We start from the raw sequence: 16,358 nt of genomic DNA, 5'->3' as shown, positions 1-16,358 counted from the left end.
GCCAAACAGGCTGCTGGTACTTTCATCCCTGCCAGCCAATAATGAGCATCCTCCCACTGCTGGGTCAGTGGAAATGAGAACCCCTCCACTAGCAGTATCATGTAATACACCTGCCTCCACATGACAACAGGCTGAATAGGGAACCTGTACTTCTACCCATATCTGGCAGTAACAAGGCAGTGGCTCTCCTCCTTCCAAAATAAAGTCAAAAATAGCCAGTTAAAATAGAAAGTTTTTTAAAATAAGGTCCACAAAGAAGATACACAAATGACCAAGAAGGATAGGAAAAGATGCTCAACATCACTAATCATTTGAAAAAATGCAGATCAAAACGCATTGAGATACCACCTAACAACCATGAGGATGGCTATCATTTTTTATAAATGCAGAAAGTAACAAGCATTGGAGAGGATATACAGAAACTGGAGCCCTTGTGCATTATTGGTAGGAATGTAAAATGGTGCAGCTATTATGGAAAACAGTATGGTAATTCCTCAAAAAATTAAACATAAAATTACCACATGATCCAGCAATTCCATTTCTGGGTATATACACAAAAGACCTGAAAGCAGAAACTCAAACAGATATTTGTACACAAATGTTCACAGCAGCATTACTCATAATAGGCAAAAGGTAGAAACAATCAAAATACCCATCAACAGATGAATGAATAAATAAAACTGGTATATACATATAATAGAATATTAGTTTTAAAAAGGAATGGAATTCTAACACCTGCTACAACATGGATGAACCTTGAAGTTATTTATGCTAAATGAAATAGGCTAAATACAAAAAAAAATACGATTATATTTACATAAGCTACCTAGAAATGACAAATTCATAGGTACAGAAAGTAGAGCAGTGGTTACCAGGATTTGAGGAAGGGGAAGAATATGCAGTGATTGTTAACAGAGCACAGAGTTTGAGTCTGAGAAGATGAAAAAGTTCTGGAGATGGATGGTGGTGATGGTTACTCAACAATGTGAATGTACTACTGCTACTGAACTGTACGCTTAAAATGGTTAAAATGGTAAATTTTATGTTATATATATTTCACCACAATAAAGTATTGATTTAAAGAAATAAGATCCAAAATCTTATGACAAATTATGAAAACATCCAAGTTCCAGTTGAAAATCACTCATAGCGAAAACCCACAAGGACCTCAAATTGAATGTACAGAGACTATCAACAAATGCCAACAGCAACATGACAGAGACACAACAATTATCTAAAAAAGATTTGAAAGCAGACATGATAAAAATGCTTCAACGCAAAATTATGACTGTGCTTAAACCAAAGGAATGTTACCACTTGATAAAAATGATTTTAAAAAGTTCCAATCACAAGCAATATTTAATAATTTTAAGTCTACATGCAGTATATAACAGACTTCAAATATGTTAGGACAGTGGAATAATCATGAGGAAATGGACAAAAATCACAATCACAGTCAGAAATGTTTTCAAGTCTCTCAGTAACTGATAGAAAAATATATGAGTAAAGATTTAAATAGAATAATAAACATTAAAGGATGTTATATGCATCATATAATGTAACTGGAGAGTATCACTTTCAAGAATGCTGAGAATATCTATAAAAATTATCCACATTTTGGGCCATCATGCAAGTTTCAACAAATTTGAAAGAACAAAGTCACAAAGAGTACCTTCTCTGACTACAGCACAATTAAGTAGTTATCAGGAAATCAGTAACAAAAGTATAACCAGAAATTTCTCCTATGTTTGAAAATTAAGAAGCATACTTCTAGATAACCCATGAGTTAGAAAAAAATTACAATGGAAATTAGAAAATACTTTGAACTTGAGAGTAAAAATACTAATACTAATCAAAACTTCATGGATGCAGCTAATTAGAGGGAAATAAATAGCCTTAAATGCATTGGGAACTTCCATGTGCTGCGGGCATGACCAAAAAAAAAAAAAAATTAATCTCAATAAATTAAAAAAAGAACAGCAAAATAAACTCAGAAAATATGAGAGCAAAAGAGGAACCTCCCTGCTTAAACGACAGTAAAAATTATATGGAAAAGTTTGGATTTTTTGTTTTGTTTTGTTTTCCTTTGCTTTTTACAAAGGGTTCCTGGAGGAAATATACCTGATCATTTTTTATATCCTTTCCAGTCCTATGGCTTTTTTTCCTTTCTTCTTTTATAAATTACGGTTAGGTACACATAATATAAAATTCATCATTCTTATCATTTTAAGTGTACAATTCAGTGGCATTAAGTACATTCACAATGTTACACAACCATCACCATTATCCATTTCCAGAACTTTTCATCATCCTACACAGAGACTCTACACCCATAAAACAGTAAATCTCCATTCCTCTTTCCTCCTAGCACCTGGTAACCCCTATTTTAATTTCTGTCTCTATGAATTTGCCTTTTGTACTTCAGATAAGTGGAATCATATAACATTTGTCCTTCTATATCTGGCTTATCTCACCTAACATGTTTTCAAGAGGCAGCCATAATGTGTCACCTCAGAATTTCATTCTTTGTTATGTTAGAACAATATTTCATTATATGACTATATCACATATTGTCTGTGGATGGACCTATGACTTTTCATTGTATATTAGTCCTCTTCATCATTTCTACTATCTTATGAAAATATTATTTACGAATAGCTTATATAAGTGTTAGTCATTTTGCAATATTCCAACAAATCACAAACTCTTGTGGTGAATTACAAACTTGTTATCATTTGATACACAGAGGAAAACATAAAAGAGAAAATGGATTTTACAAGCTATTTTTCCCAAAATAAATTTCTATCTTGTTTATAATCTCCTTTGATTAAACTAAGTTTCCTCTTTGTTTAAGACTGACTTCTACTATACATGTCTCTCAGCTGAACTAAACTGAAAGAGTAACAGATGTGTGAACAGGCAGAATATAATTTTTAAATTAATATGAAACAAACTTGCCTTACAAGGGAAACCTTATAAACCCACGAAAAACCTCCAGGGGAAGCAACTCTAGCATACATTTCAAATGGGCTGATGTTTTGCTATATGTGAAAAGTCTTTCAAATAAATGAGACATTTTAGACCCTTTATCATCCAATGTCATATTTAGTTTCCTGAAAATTTCAGTTCATGTTCAATTTCAAATTGTTTATTTAACTCGTTCTTGTTGGATTTCAAATTAGATTATTTATCTCTTTGGTTTTTCTTCCTCTTTTAAAAAATAAGAATGGGAAAGGGAAAGGAAATTAAATTCAATCTGGCCAATACTTTGCTTATTAGTAATGCTATTATATGTTAAGCATGAAAATACTGACCAAAAAATAAGGTTTGGGGTTTAAAAAAAATACAACAAGAAAGTTCCCTGAGAACCTTTTAACTTCTTTCATTCTTTGTGGCTTCTCTCTTTATATTTTGTATATTTTACGCTACATGAAGTAATTATTTTTAGCATCTATTTTTCTTAGCTTCCCTGTTTATATTTTGGTATCTACATACACCATATTACTTTGGGTTCCGGCATGGAGAAAACACTGCAAATCCACCTTCTCCTCAAATACGAAACATGAATACAAAGGGGAGAAAAATTACTAACAGCATAAATCTTCAAAAAGTACTTTTTTCCTACGTCTATAAATATCTCAGAGAAATTAAATCCTCTGGGAACCTACAATTGGTCAAGGAAACAGATGTTTAGATTCTCCTAAGTATAGCACAGGGAATAAAGTTTGGCACTAACAACAAAATTAAAGTACATTTCAAAAATATAACTAAAGTATATTTCAAACTTAAGTATATCCCAAAAAGATCATCTGACTATATCTTTACAATATTTGCAGATAAAATATTTTTACCTCTCCTTAAATCTTTAAAAAAAAATACAACTTTGTCCTTTTTTCAGATATGTTGATATGAACAGGGAAAAATTAAGTACCAAAGAATTTCAGGAATTATATTTTGGCACATATGCTTCTTTTTGGTACTTATTACATTTTGCATGGTGTTACAGGTATTTGTATTCCTATTATATGCCCAACTAGATTATAAATGACTTGCAAGCAAGAAACATAGCCTACTTAATGATTAAATTATCCATTATGCCTAATGTAGCACTTGGCACATAGTAGGTTCCCAATAAACATTGGTATAATGTAGAATTATCAAATAATCATGTAAAAAAATTATTAAAATTAACAGTGAAAAGAAGGCTACTTTATTCTTAATCATATTGTAATGAAGACTATTTTAAACTCTATGCAGTGATGACACACACAAATATTTAAACTATTTATGTGCCTCAACTTGACATAATTTCATGATAACTTGATGGCAATCACATTTAAATATATTATAATATTTTTGTAATAATGCTACTCCAGAATAGCAACTTTAATAGCTGGGAAAACATGTTAATGGCCATTAACCTGAAGGAAACAGGGAACATTAAACATTTTTTCAGAAATCAATGTATAAGTTTAAACATTCCACTATAATATTTATGAGCAAACCTCAAATTAAAATTTATAAAATGCAAACTATCAAATGTTTCAGCTAGACAATAATTTAGACTATATTTTGTAAATTTTCCTGTGTACACATTGATGAATACTATATAAAAAAGGTTCTTTTCTCCTTCAGGGTCTTTGACTATTACTATTGAATAACAAAATAAATTCTGCTTGAATACAAGACTATGGCAATCCTATCAAATCCCTTGATTATCAATCAATATGATATTAGTCAGTGCACACAAGTAAGTGATTCTCCTTACCTTAAGTACAGCTATGAACGGTACAAAGTTAGCTCTTTGGAGTCCATTTTTATAGAGATCTGAAAGAAAAAAATCAGTATTAGTTTTTCACTAATCATACCATTAGCTTACAATTTAGTCTAGCAAATAAAGCTTTCTTCTGATGAAAAATATAAAGAAGCAAAAGAGAACACAAATAACCCAAACTGATCTGTATTCTGGTACTACACAAAATGTACTATATTCTTAATAAGAGAAAAAATAAACAATCACAGAAAGAATATCAAAAGGCATTCAATCAAATTAGCTTTAAACCATAATAAAAAGCAAGCAAAGGATTTGGAAACTATCACAACTGATTGTAATCAATAACTCAACATAAAACTCTGATAATGTTTAAAAGTACATAATATTTGAACATACAGATTCTACTGGGAAACAAATATTTCTCCTTTTCTCAAACTGTAATAAATGTTCTCAGTACATAAAATTGTATAATAAATTAGCCTTTTAAGGAAATACCTCAATAAAACTGTGCATGTATTTATATCAAGGTTATATAGTTGCCATTAAGGTAAATAACATTAAGGCTAATTTTTTTTTTTTTTTTTGCCTTTTAGGGCCGCACTGGCAGCGTATGGAGGTTCCCAGGCTAGGGGTTGAATCGGAGCTGCAGCTGCCAGCCTATGCCACAGCCACAGCAATACGGGATCTGAGCCGAGTCTGCAACCTGCACCACAGCTCACGGCAATGCCAGATCCTTAACCCACTGATCGAGGCCAGGGATCGAACTGGCATCCTCATGGATGCTAGTCGGGTTCATTAACCACTGAGCCACGATGGGAACTCCAAAGCCAACTTAATTTAAAAGAAATTACCGGAGTTCCCATCGTGGCGCAGTGGTTAACGAATCCGACTAGGAACCATGAGGTTGCAGGTTCAATCCCTGGCCTTGCTCAGTGGGTTGACGATCCGGCGTTGCTGTAAGCTGTGGTGTAGGTTGCAGACGCGGTTCGGATCCTGCATTGCTGTGGCTCTGGCATGGGCCGGTGGCTGCAGCTCTGATTAGACCCCTAGCCTGGAAACCTCCGTATACCGCGGGTGCGGCCCAAGAAATGGCAAAAAGACAAAAAAAAAAAAATTACCTAAAAATTAAAACTCCATTCTTAGAGTTCCCTTGTGGCTCAGCAGGTTAAAGATACTGTATTATATTGAAGCAGCTCAGGTTACTGCTGTGGTGCAGGTTCAATTCCTGGCTCAGGAACTTCCAGACGCCACAGATGTGGCCAAAAAGGAAAAAAAAAATTAAATAAAACTCCATTCTTAATAGCCTATAAGTGTAATGCAATTACATATCATAAATGAGTGGCTTTTATTACCTTAGAATGGCGTTTTTTATATATGTATGTGCCATGATGTATGTATGTTTATACACATACACACAAAAATACATATTGTTAAGAACAAACAAGGGGAAAGGAGAAACAGATTTTAAGCTTTATATTCTTTTTTATTTTTAAAAATAGAGACTTGCAATATTTTTCCAAGAGGTTGCAATTTTATGGCATATAAAACATTCCTGTTAAAAGTCAACTCTATGAGCTCCTGGTGTGGCGCAGCGGAAATGAATCCAAGTAGTATCCATGAGGATGCGGGTTTTATCCCTAGCATCGCTCAGTGGGACGGGGATCTAGCATTGCCATGAGCTATGGTATAGGTCACAGACGAAGCTCAGATCCCAGGTTGCTGTGGCTGTGGCATAGGGCACCAGCTGTAGCTGATTCAACCCCTGGCCTGGGAACTTCCATTTGCCGAGGGCGCAGCCCTAAAAAAAAAAAAAAAAAAAAAATGAAATAAATAAAATAAAACAAAAGTTAACTCTATAAAGTAATGAGATTTTAAAAATAAAAATGTGGAGTTCCCGTCGTGGCGCAGTGGTTAAGGAATCCGACTAGGAACCATGAGGTTGCGGGTTCAGTCCCCGCCCTTGCTCAGTGGGTTAACGACCCAGCGTTGCCGTGAGTTGTGGTGTAGGTTGCAGACTCCGCTGGGATCCCGCGTTGCTGTGGCTCTGGCGTAGGCCGGTGGCTACAGCTCCGATTCGACCCCTACCTAGCCTGGGAACCTCTATATGCCGCGGGAGCGGCCCAAGAAATAGCAAAAAGACAAAAAAATAAAAAATAAAAATGTATAAAATGGAAACAGTAAAAAGTCCTCACTGAGGAACACCACAAGTTAGCTTATATCTCAGTCTTTCTTTTTAAGTATTGCATTATTAAATCTTTTCTATATTTTCTTGTTTAGAGAAAATTTTATAACTAAGATTTCAAATGCCACATTTACTTATGGAAATAAAATATGGTCATTAGGAAACATTTATTCTCTTTGGAAAAATATTCATCACAACATCATTATAGTGAAGAAAGTATTTGCATAAGCTCCTGGTTAATTAAGGACTACAGGCTTTAAATTCAGTTACATTTAAAATTTTTATTTAGGGATGTTAGAAAAAGGTAAGATAATGCTAGCTAGATTGTAAGGATTTCAAAATTTAAAATCAGATCTTTTCTTTCCTATAATCAATATCTTGAGTGAGTAAAATGGGTAAAATTCAGGAAACGGGTTTAAAGTCAGGTATTTTCATAGTCTTCCCTAGTTACCAAGTTGCTGGGGAAGGTGTATAAAAATGGTGCTGTACGATAAGAGTTGACAATCAGGATTGCCAGTTAGTGGTAAAAAATAAAAATGAAGTAATTTTTAAAACACACTCAATGTTTATAGCGGCTTTATTCATAACAGCTAAAAACTACAGCTTTATTTATAACAGCCCAAAACTGGAAGCAACTCAAATGCCCATCATTAGATGAATGGATAAACTGCGGCATATCTTTATAATGAAATACAACAAAAAGATAAACTACTCTTACACAAATATAAAATAAATCTCAAAATAATTATGCAGGGTAAAAGAAGCAAGACACACCTCACCACCCATACTGTGTGAATCCATTTACATGAAACTCTAGAAAAAGATGATTAATCTACAGTAATAGAAAGCAAATCAGTTATTGTCTGAGGGAGGGAGGGATTGGGATAGGGATGGCAGAAAGAAGTGAAAAAAGGAGAAGAGGAAAATTTAGAGTGTGATGGAAGTGTTAATTGTATTGATTGTGATGGGAGGTTATATACACGTCAATATTTTTAAAATGTATCCTTTAATTATGCGCCATTTATTATATGTCAACTATGCGTCAATTAGCTCTTTGAAAACTTACTTGGGAAAAAAATATATACACAACAGCAATAAATATCAAAGAATGCAATGTTAAAGAATTAAAACTAAAGTATTACACTAATGGAAGTTTATCTATGTTAAGGTAACTTTTAGTCTTACTTATGAAATATCTTTTTCTATGAACATATAAGGATGGCCCTGAGATGTAGTTTAATAGACATGCACCATTTAGTAGGTTAATGACAATGAGAAATGTAAAGGCTCACTTGTAATATTCTTGATTAAAAGATTTCCACTCAGCAAGGTTAAAGTAGAATAACAATGCCTTTAAGTCTTTGGGATTTAATTTTTAAAAGGTTAACTTTAAAAAAAAAAAGAATCAGCCTTTACAAGGATATATAATTCAAACTTTTTGCTCTGGGAAGTATTTTCTAAACAAAATTCTAAACAGAATTCATTTCACTTGAAAACCTTTAGGTTTTTATAAGACACTTAAGTGGAGAAGGATTGTACTCATTAAATTGAAGAGTTTTTTGCAATTCAAATATTATGCTAATTATCAATACAATAGACCCATCTCCTGAAATGTTATTTAGCTACCAAAATTTTTAATATTAGTTGTTTAATATTATTTTTCTTAGACATAAAGATTTTATAATACATTTATATCAACATTTGTCATTATTTACTAAATACTATTTTTAAATTCATCAGAAGTTCTTGCCTATGATTTTTTAATGATCTCTAAACAGAGCTAAATGAGCACTTGGTCATATAAGATAGAGTACTGGAATTATGGGACATTCATTTTTTGAGAATGGTACAAGGACCTCTACGTTCTCCACAGTGAATAACTGTAATAATACTTACAGATGAAATACATGCAAAGAGGATTTTTAAAGTAATTACAAGAAACTACATAAAAACTTGGGATATGCACATGGATATGCAGATCTTCCTTAAAAATCCAAGTGTCAAAACCAACAGGAGCAATAATGCTTATTTATGTAAGTACATATGGGTTTACAGTAAGAAAAACTTTTAAGATAGGTAATTAAAAGGAATTTTCCTATAAATTAGCACATAATAATTATATGGCTTTATGGAACTAATCTGATTTATCCTTCTAGGAGATTCTTATTTTAGTATAGATTAAGAGAAAATGGTGTCTTTTTGACCATGTAAGCAGGAAGAGCTATTCGGCTTCTTTTTAAACGACTAATTAGAGTTCAAACAGTATTTTATTAAATGGGTTGATAATACTGCTAATTAAATTTTTCCATTTAGTTGTATATTATAATTTTATATTCAATTCAACATATCATGAATACCTATTATTTGTCTGCACTGAAATAAGTGCTAAAGACAAAAAGATTAGTAAAAGGAGGGGCTATGAGTTACAAAACACCTACCAGGAGCCAGGCAATTTGCTAGACACTGTACACAAATTATCACAATACTACAAAGTAAATATTTCTACCTCCATTTTACAGATAAAGAAACTGATATTCAGAGTTTTTAAAATAACTTGCTGAATTCTCAGCCCATGATTAGCATATTTAGAATTTTAGAGGCAAAGTCTTTAATGAGGCTGAAACTTGTAGACATTTTCAGAATCATGTTGTGACCAACTGGACTTGTCACAAATGACACAACCAGATCATAACCACGATACAAGTTAAAAAGGATACAAGGTATAAACCTAAGACCCAGAACAAGAAGCTACTCGTTTTATCTGCGTTCAAAGGCAGCTTACAGGTAATAATGAGATTAGACTACCTTGGGAAAATGATCAGGGTGCCACCAAGCAAAGGGGAAGAAAAGACATCCTAGGCAGAAAAGTCAGCAAGAACCCATGACTTAACCTTCTTTTCTAATACTGTACAATCTATTGTTCAAATGCCACATTCTCTATCAAGCTTTCCTTGAATCCATGATTATGGATAGTGGCCTTCCATAATCCCCAGCCCTGGTGTTCATAGCTTGGTATAAACACTGGACACCAGGAACAAGGGACAGTTGACCCTGAGAATAAGTAACAAATGCACTGAGCTCTACAAATGCCCCCATCTTAATGCCTGGGGAAAGTTCATAGCACTCTGCAAAGGAAGAATGAACCCAAGCAGAGACTGGAAGTCTCCCCCACCTGGGAGATGAATGATAGTCCAGGGAAGAAAGGGAAGCTAGAGTTCACAGGGAGTGTACCAGAGAAAAGAGAGGTACCCAGCAGAAAAGTTCTAAAGATCTGAGAAGGGTCCCAGTTGAGCCCCCAGCTGAGTAGTGATCATCATATGCGAGTGAGGAAACTACCCAAAATCAGGGAAAGAATCATCTGAACATACTCAAGGAAACCATCACTGAGGCTCAGACATGGCTGGAAAAAGTGTACGTCTCCACCAGTCATAGTGGAAAACCTCTTTATTCATGGGGTGTTGGGCAGAATACCAAGAAGGGAATTATCTCAGTGAGAAAAATTAGTCCTAAAATAAATGTGCTCTAATCCTACCATACAAAACTTAAAAGCAATACCCAAAAGAATCAAACTGTTTCTAAGGAAGAGTATAAAGCTCAAGAGTATTTAGAGGGATATAAAAATATCCAGTACCCAATAAAATAAAATTCATATTGTCTGCCGTGCAATAAAAAATTACCAGGCATGCAAAGAAACAGGAAAATATGACCCAGAATGAGAAGAAAATCAATCAACAGAAACAGACCTAGAAATGACATAGTTAATAAATTTAGAAGATAAGAACATTAAAAAAGTTATTGCTGTATTTCATGTTTCAAGCAGCTGGAAGAGTGAACATATCAAATAAAGACATGGAAAATATTAAAAAATACCCAAGATGAACTTTTTGAGATGGAAACTACAACATGTGAGATGAAAAATATGCTGGATGAGAATAATAGCATATTAGACACTGAAGAAGAAAATACTAGTGAACTTTAAATCACAGCAATAGAAAGAAACTCTCTGTGCCAAGGTGAAGCACAGAGAGAAAGAAAAAGAAAAAGAAAAAATGTACAGAGAATAAGTGAGTTCTGGGGTAACTTTAACCAATTGAATATATGCATAATTGAAGTATGCAAAGGGGAAAAAAGGAGGTGGTGGAAAAAGTATTTGAAGAAATAATAGCCAGAGTTCCCCTTAAGGTGCAGCAGAAATGAATCTGACTAGTATCTATAAGGATGAGGGTTCAATCCCTGGCCTCACTCGGTGGGTTAAGGATATGGCGTTGCCGTGAGCTGTGGTGTAGGTCACAGACGCAGCTCAGATCCCATAAGGGAGCTACAGCTGCCACCCACCTTCCATATGCTGTGGGGGGGTGCACCCCTTAAAAAAACAAAAACAAAAACAAAAATCAAACAAAAAAAGAAATAATAGCCAAATTAGCCAAATTATTTACAAACCTGGAGAACTACAAGCCCACAGATCTAAACTGCTCATTAAAAGCCAAGCACAAGAAACATGAAGAAAACTATATCAAACTGCTTAAAACTGGTGATTAAAGGGGGCGTGTACTTAAAAGCAGACAGAGGGATAAAGATGCATTACATACAGAGGAGCAAGGATAAAAATGATAGCAACTTCTCAATGGGAACAACACAATCCAGAACATGGCAACATAACATCTTTAAAGGTCAAAAGAGAAAAAACAAAACCATCAACACAGAATTCTATCCTGAGCAAAAATATACTTTAAAAATACAGACTTTCAGAGTTCCTGTTGTGGCTAAGTGGTTAACAAACCCGACTAGTATCCATGAGGACGCGGATTTGATTCCTGGCCTTGCTAAGTGTGTTAAAGATCCAGCGTTGCCATGAGCTCTGGTGTAGATCGCAGACTCGGCTCAGATCCCAGACTCGGCTCAGATCCCCAGTTGCTAGGGCTGTGGTGTAGGCCAGCAGTTACAACTCTGATTGGACCCCTAGCCTGGGAACCTTCATGTGCCATGTGTTCGGCCCTAAAAAGACAAAAAAAAAAGAAGAAAAAAAAAAAGCCAGACTTTCTGTGACATACAAATGCTGAAAGAATTCATCACCAGGACACCACAACTATAAGAAATCTTCAAAAGAAGTCCTTAGGCAGAAAACTGGGGAATATATAAAGGAGTAAAGAGCATCAGAAATGGTAACAATGGGTAAATATGAGCCTTTTTAAAAATCATTATCTAAACACTTTTAAAAGATAACGATGTAAAGCAAAAATAGGAGTTCCCTTATGGCACAGAGGGTTAAGGACCCCATGTTGTCACTGAGGTGGCTCTGGTTATAGCTGTGGTACAGGTTCTGTCCTGGCCCAGGAACTACCACATACCACAGGCATGGCCAATAAATAAATAAAGCAAAAATAAAAACAATATATTGTGGGATTTACAACATGCATGGAAATAAAGTGTATGAACACAGTAATACAAAGTCTGGGAGGAGAAAAATGGATGTATATTGTAATAAATCCTTATACTATACCTGAGGCAGTCTGCAAAGCCTGTGATAAGTTAAAGGCATATACTACTGTCCCCAAAGCAATCCATAAAACCTTATCTAGATCTCATAAAACTAAAATTATAGAATATATATTCTTTTGTATAAGGCTTTTTAAACTCAGTCTAATGTTTCTGAAATTCATTCACATTGTTATTGCTGAGTGTCAATAATGTGTTTGCATACACAAATTAAAGAACCAGGGGTTCCCGTCGTGGCTTAGTGGAAATGGATCTGACTAGCATACATGAGGACACAGGTTCAATCCCTGGCCTCGCTCAATGGGTTAAGGATCCAGCGTAGCCACGAGCTGTGGTCACATATGTAGCTTGGATCCTTCGTGGCTGTGGCTGTGGCTGTGGCTGGCAGCCACAGCTCCAATTCAACCCCTAGCCTTGTAACCTCCGTATGCCACAGGTGCAGCCCTAAAAAAGACAAAACAAAAAAAAACAAAAATCAAATTAAAGAATCAGAAAGAAAATTTAGGGAGACCTACGCATTTATTGTTGTTGATGTTAATTTACCACATGTATCCTTGGCGACTATTTTGAATGAAACTGCTTTAGAGATGACTGGAAGATGAAATCCTTTCCATCAATCCTACAAATAGTCCTATAAATTGAATCCCTTTTTTTTAAGGCCACACCTGTGGCATATGGAAGTTCACAGGCTAGGGGTCTAATTGGAGCTGCAGCTGAGTCCTAAGCCACAGCCACAACAACACTGGATCCAAGCCTCATCTGTGACCTAGGCCTCAGCTTGTGGCAACGCTGGATCCTTAGCTCACTGAACAAGGCCAGAGATAGAACCCACATCCTCACAGAGACTATATCAGGTCCTTAACCTGCTAAGCCACAGTGGGAACTCTTGAATCCAATTTTGATTCAAATAACAATTGCCAGCCTCTACTTTAGATATCCTATGACATTTTAAATGGTTGCAATCCCCCTAATAGTGACAATGAGAATCCAAGGAAATTATAAGCTCTATGCTTTTTTTTTTTTTAAAGAATCATGAAAGAGAAACTGAAGAAAATGTTACCTAAAATCTTTATTACAATGCACTAACATCCATACACTTACACTTATATATTTATTTTCAGTAAAGTCAAACACCAGTGACATAGGTTTTCACATCAGGACTTCTTTTTATAACATAATTCCATGAATGAAAACATGACTGGAGCCTTCAATGAGAAAACAGATCTTGGGTACTTCTGGAAATCCCTTCTACAGGAAGAAGACCCCAAATCAGTCAGGCAAAAACTAGTGGCAGAGACTCACTCTCCTGTTAATGTTTAGAACCATCTATTTCATTATCAAGTGTGAAAGGCTGAGGCTCATCCAACAACAGCTTTCACTTTGACTCTAAAGGTTGTCCTTGGAGTCTGAAGCCCTTAGTACTAGATGGAGGGTTGGTGTGAGTGAATGAAATTCTTTGCGTAACTTCTTTGGAATCATTTAAGTTCATTGTGGGTTTTGCACTGATCTCTACAAAAATTATATGGCTGAATTCCTTTTGGCAATAATATCACATTTAATTTCCTGCAAAGTCAACCACGAAATTAGATGGGATTTGCTGTCAGAGATCTTTTAATTCATTCCCTAGTGCTGAAAATATTTCTCCTTTTTGGTATCATTGATGACTATAAATGAAGCTAACTGTAGTAGTACATTGGTGGTAAGGCAGAATATCGTACTTGTGCAGTTGTATCCCAGATTAGGAATTTATGTCATTTATTTTTCTCCTAGACAAAAGATGGCCTGTGGTTGAACTGATCTTAGGCTCAAGACTATTTTCTGGCGTTCCCATCATGGTGACGAGGAAACAAATCCGACTAGGAACCATAAGGTTTCAGGTTCGTTCCCTTGCCTCACTCAGTAGAGCTGTGGTGTAGGTCACAGACGAGGCTTGGATCCTGTGTGGCTGTGGCTGTAGCTCCGAATGGACCCCTAGACTGGGAACCTCCATAGGCTGGGGCTGTGGCCCTAAAAAGCAAAAAAATATATATATATATATATTTTCCACAAACCACCACATAATACTTGATTAATCCACAACTGTAATCTCTAGAAGACAAACTCCAACACGAAGGCTCAGGAGTCAGGGGCACAGGTCCACTGCTGCCATGAACTCCAGAGAGGCAGAGCCTAGCATGAGCATCGTCTGGTGAGGTCACAGTGATGGGCAGGGCCAGCCTTAGTCAAATTTAATCTGACATTACTAAGCCCACATCAAACCTTGTATTTTTGCTGTTTGTACTGTCTATCTTTTTGCATCCACTTACTTTCAATTACCTGTAAACTATATCTCGATATTTTTTAATCCATTCTGATAGTCTCTATCTTTTAACTAGAATGTAAAGTTACTTAACATTTCATATTAGGTCTATGATTTTATTTGTTTTCTTTTTATCTCCCCTATTTTTTCTTCCTCTGTTCCTCTTTTCTTGACTTTTTTTTTTATTTGTATATATTTTAAAATTCCTTGTCAACTGGTGTTCATTTTACTTTTGTTGCTGTTGTAGGGGTTACGATATAAAGAGGCATACCTCACTTTATTGTGCTTTGCTTTATTAAGCTTTGCAGATACTGCATTTTTCACAAATTAGAGGTTTGTGGCAACTCTGTGTCGAGCAATATACTGGCACCATTTTTCCAACAGCATTTGCTTACTTCATGTCACTAGGTCATATTTTGGTAATTCTTACAATATTTCAAACTTGTTCATTATTATTATATCTGTTATGGTGATTTATACTCAGTGACCTCTGATACTATATTACAAAAAGATTACAACTCACTGACGGCTTGGATGATGGTTAGCATTTTTTAGCAATAAAGTTTTTTTATTTTTTTGGTGGGGTTTTTTTTGTTTTTTTTTTTTTTTTGGCTTTTTAGGGCTGCACCTGTGGCATATGGAGGTTCCCAGGCTTGGGGTCTAATTGAAGCTACAGCTGACAGCCTATGCCAGAACCACAGCAACGCCAGATTCGAGCTGCATCATCGACCTACACCATAGCTCACAGCAACGCCGGATCCTTAACCCACTGACTGAGGCCAGGGATCGAACCTGCAACCTCACGGTTCCTAATCGGATTCATTTCTGCTGCACCACGATGGAAACTCCTAAAGTATTTTTAATTAAGGTGTGTAAATTGCTTTTTTAGACATAACACTATTGCACACTTTACAGACTATAGTATAAAAATAACATTTAAATGCACTAGGAAACAAAATTTGTGTGACATTTTATTGCAATATTCACTTTAATGCAGTGTTCTAGAACTGAACTTGCAGTATCTCCAAAGTATGACTGTATCCTTAACTTTTCACACTCTACTTAGAATTATACTGCACCAAAAAAATACAGAAAACTTGCAGCCATATAAATCTATCTAAACACACTCCTTTTTGTTATAGGTGTCATGTGCATCATATCTATATGTATTATAAACCCCACAAGACAATGTCATAATTTCTCATAAAACAATCACTTCTATTTTTTTGGCCATGTGGACATTCCCAGACCAGAGATCAAATCTGCACCAGAGCAGTGACCTGAGCCATAACAGTGACAATGCCAAATCCTTAATCCACTGAGCCACCAAAGAACTCCCAATTGTTTCTATTTTTAAGAAAGTAAGAAGAAAAACTACTTACTTATATTTAGCCCAATATTAACCATTTCTGATGCTCTTCATTTCTCCTTGAGGATCAAAGTTTGTTATCATTTCCTTTTCACCTGAAGAACTTCTTTTAGAATATCTTGTAGTGCATATCTGATGGCAATAAATTTGTCTAGTTTTCTTTGATATCAGAATGTCTTTATTCTTGAAGGAAACTTTTTTTTTTTTGGTCTTTTTAGGCCTGCACCCACTGCATATG

The 16,358-nt window shown here is 35.2% G+C and overlaps 1 protein-coding gene across 2 annotated transcripts in view; it reads right to left on the bottom strand.

Annotated features, from left to right (window-relative positions):
* Positions 1-16,358, bottom strand: part of AFG1L (AFG1 like ATPase) — a 223,129-nt gene that overhangs the window by 119,285 nt on the left and 87,486 nt on the right. For both annotated transcript variants that reach the window (XM_047762231.1, XM_047762239.1), the window contains one exon: positions 4,769-4,827. In XM_047762231.1, coding sequence (XP_047618187.1) covers positions 4,769-4,827 — 59 coding nt within the window. The remainder of the gene's footprint in view (positions 1-4,768; positions 4,828-16,358) is intronic.

Source organism: Phacochoerus africanus, chromosome 2 (genome assembly GCF_016906955.1).
Source record: "Phacochoerus africanus isolate WHEZ1 chromosome 2, ROS_Pafr_v1, whole genome shotgun sequence".
NCBI lineage: Eukaryota > Metazoa > Chordata > Mammalia > Artiodactyla > Suidae > Phacochoerus > Phacochoerus africanus.
The sequence above is the reverse complement of the archived record's forward strand: the minus strand, read 5'-3'. Positions and strand labels throughout refer to the sequence as shown.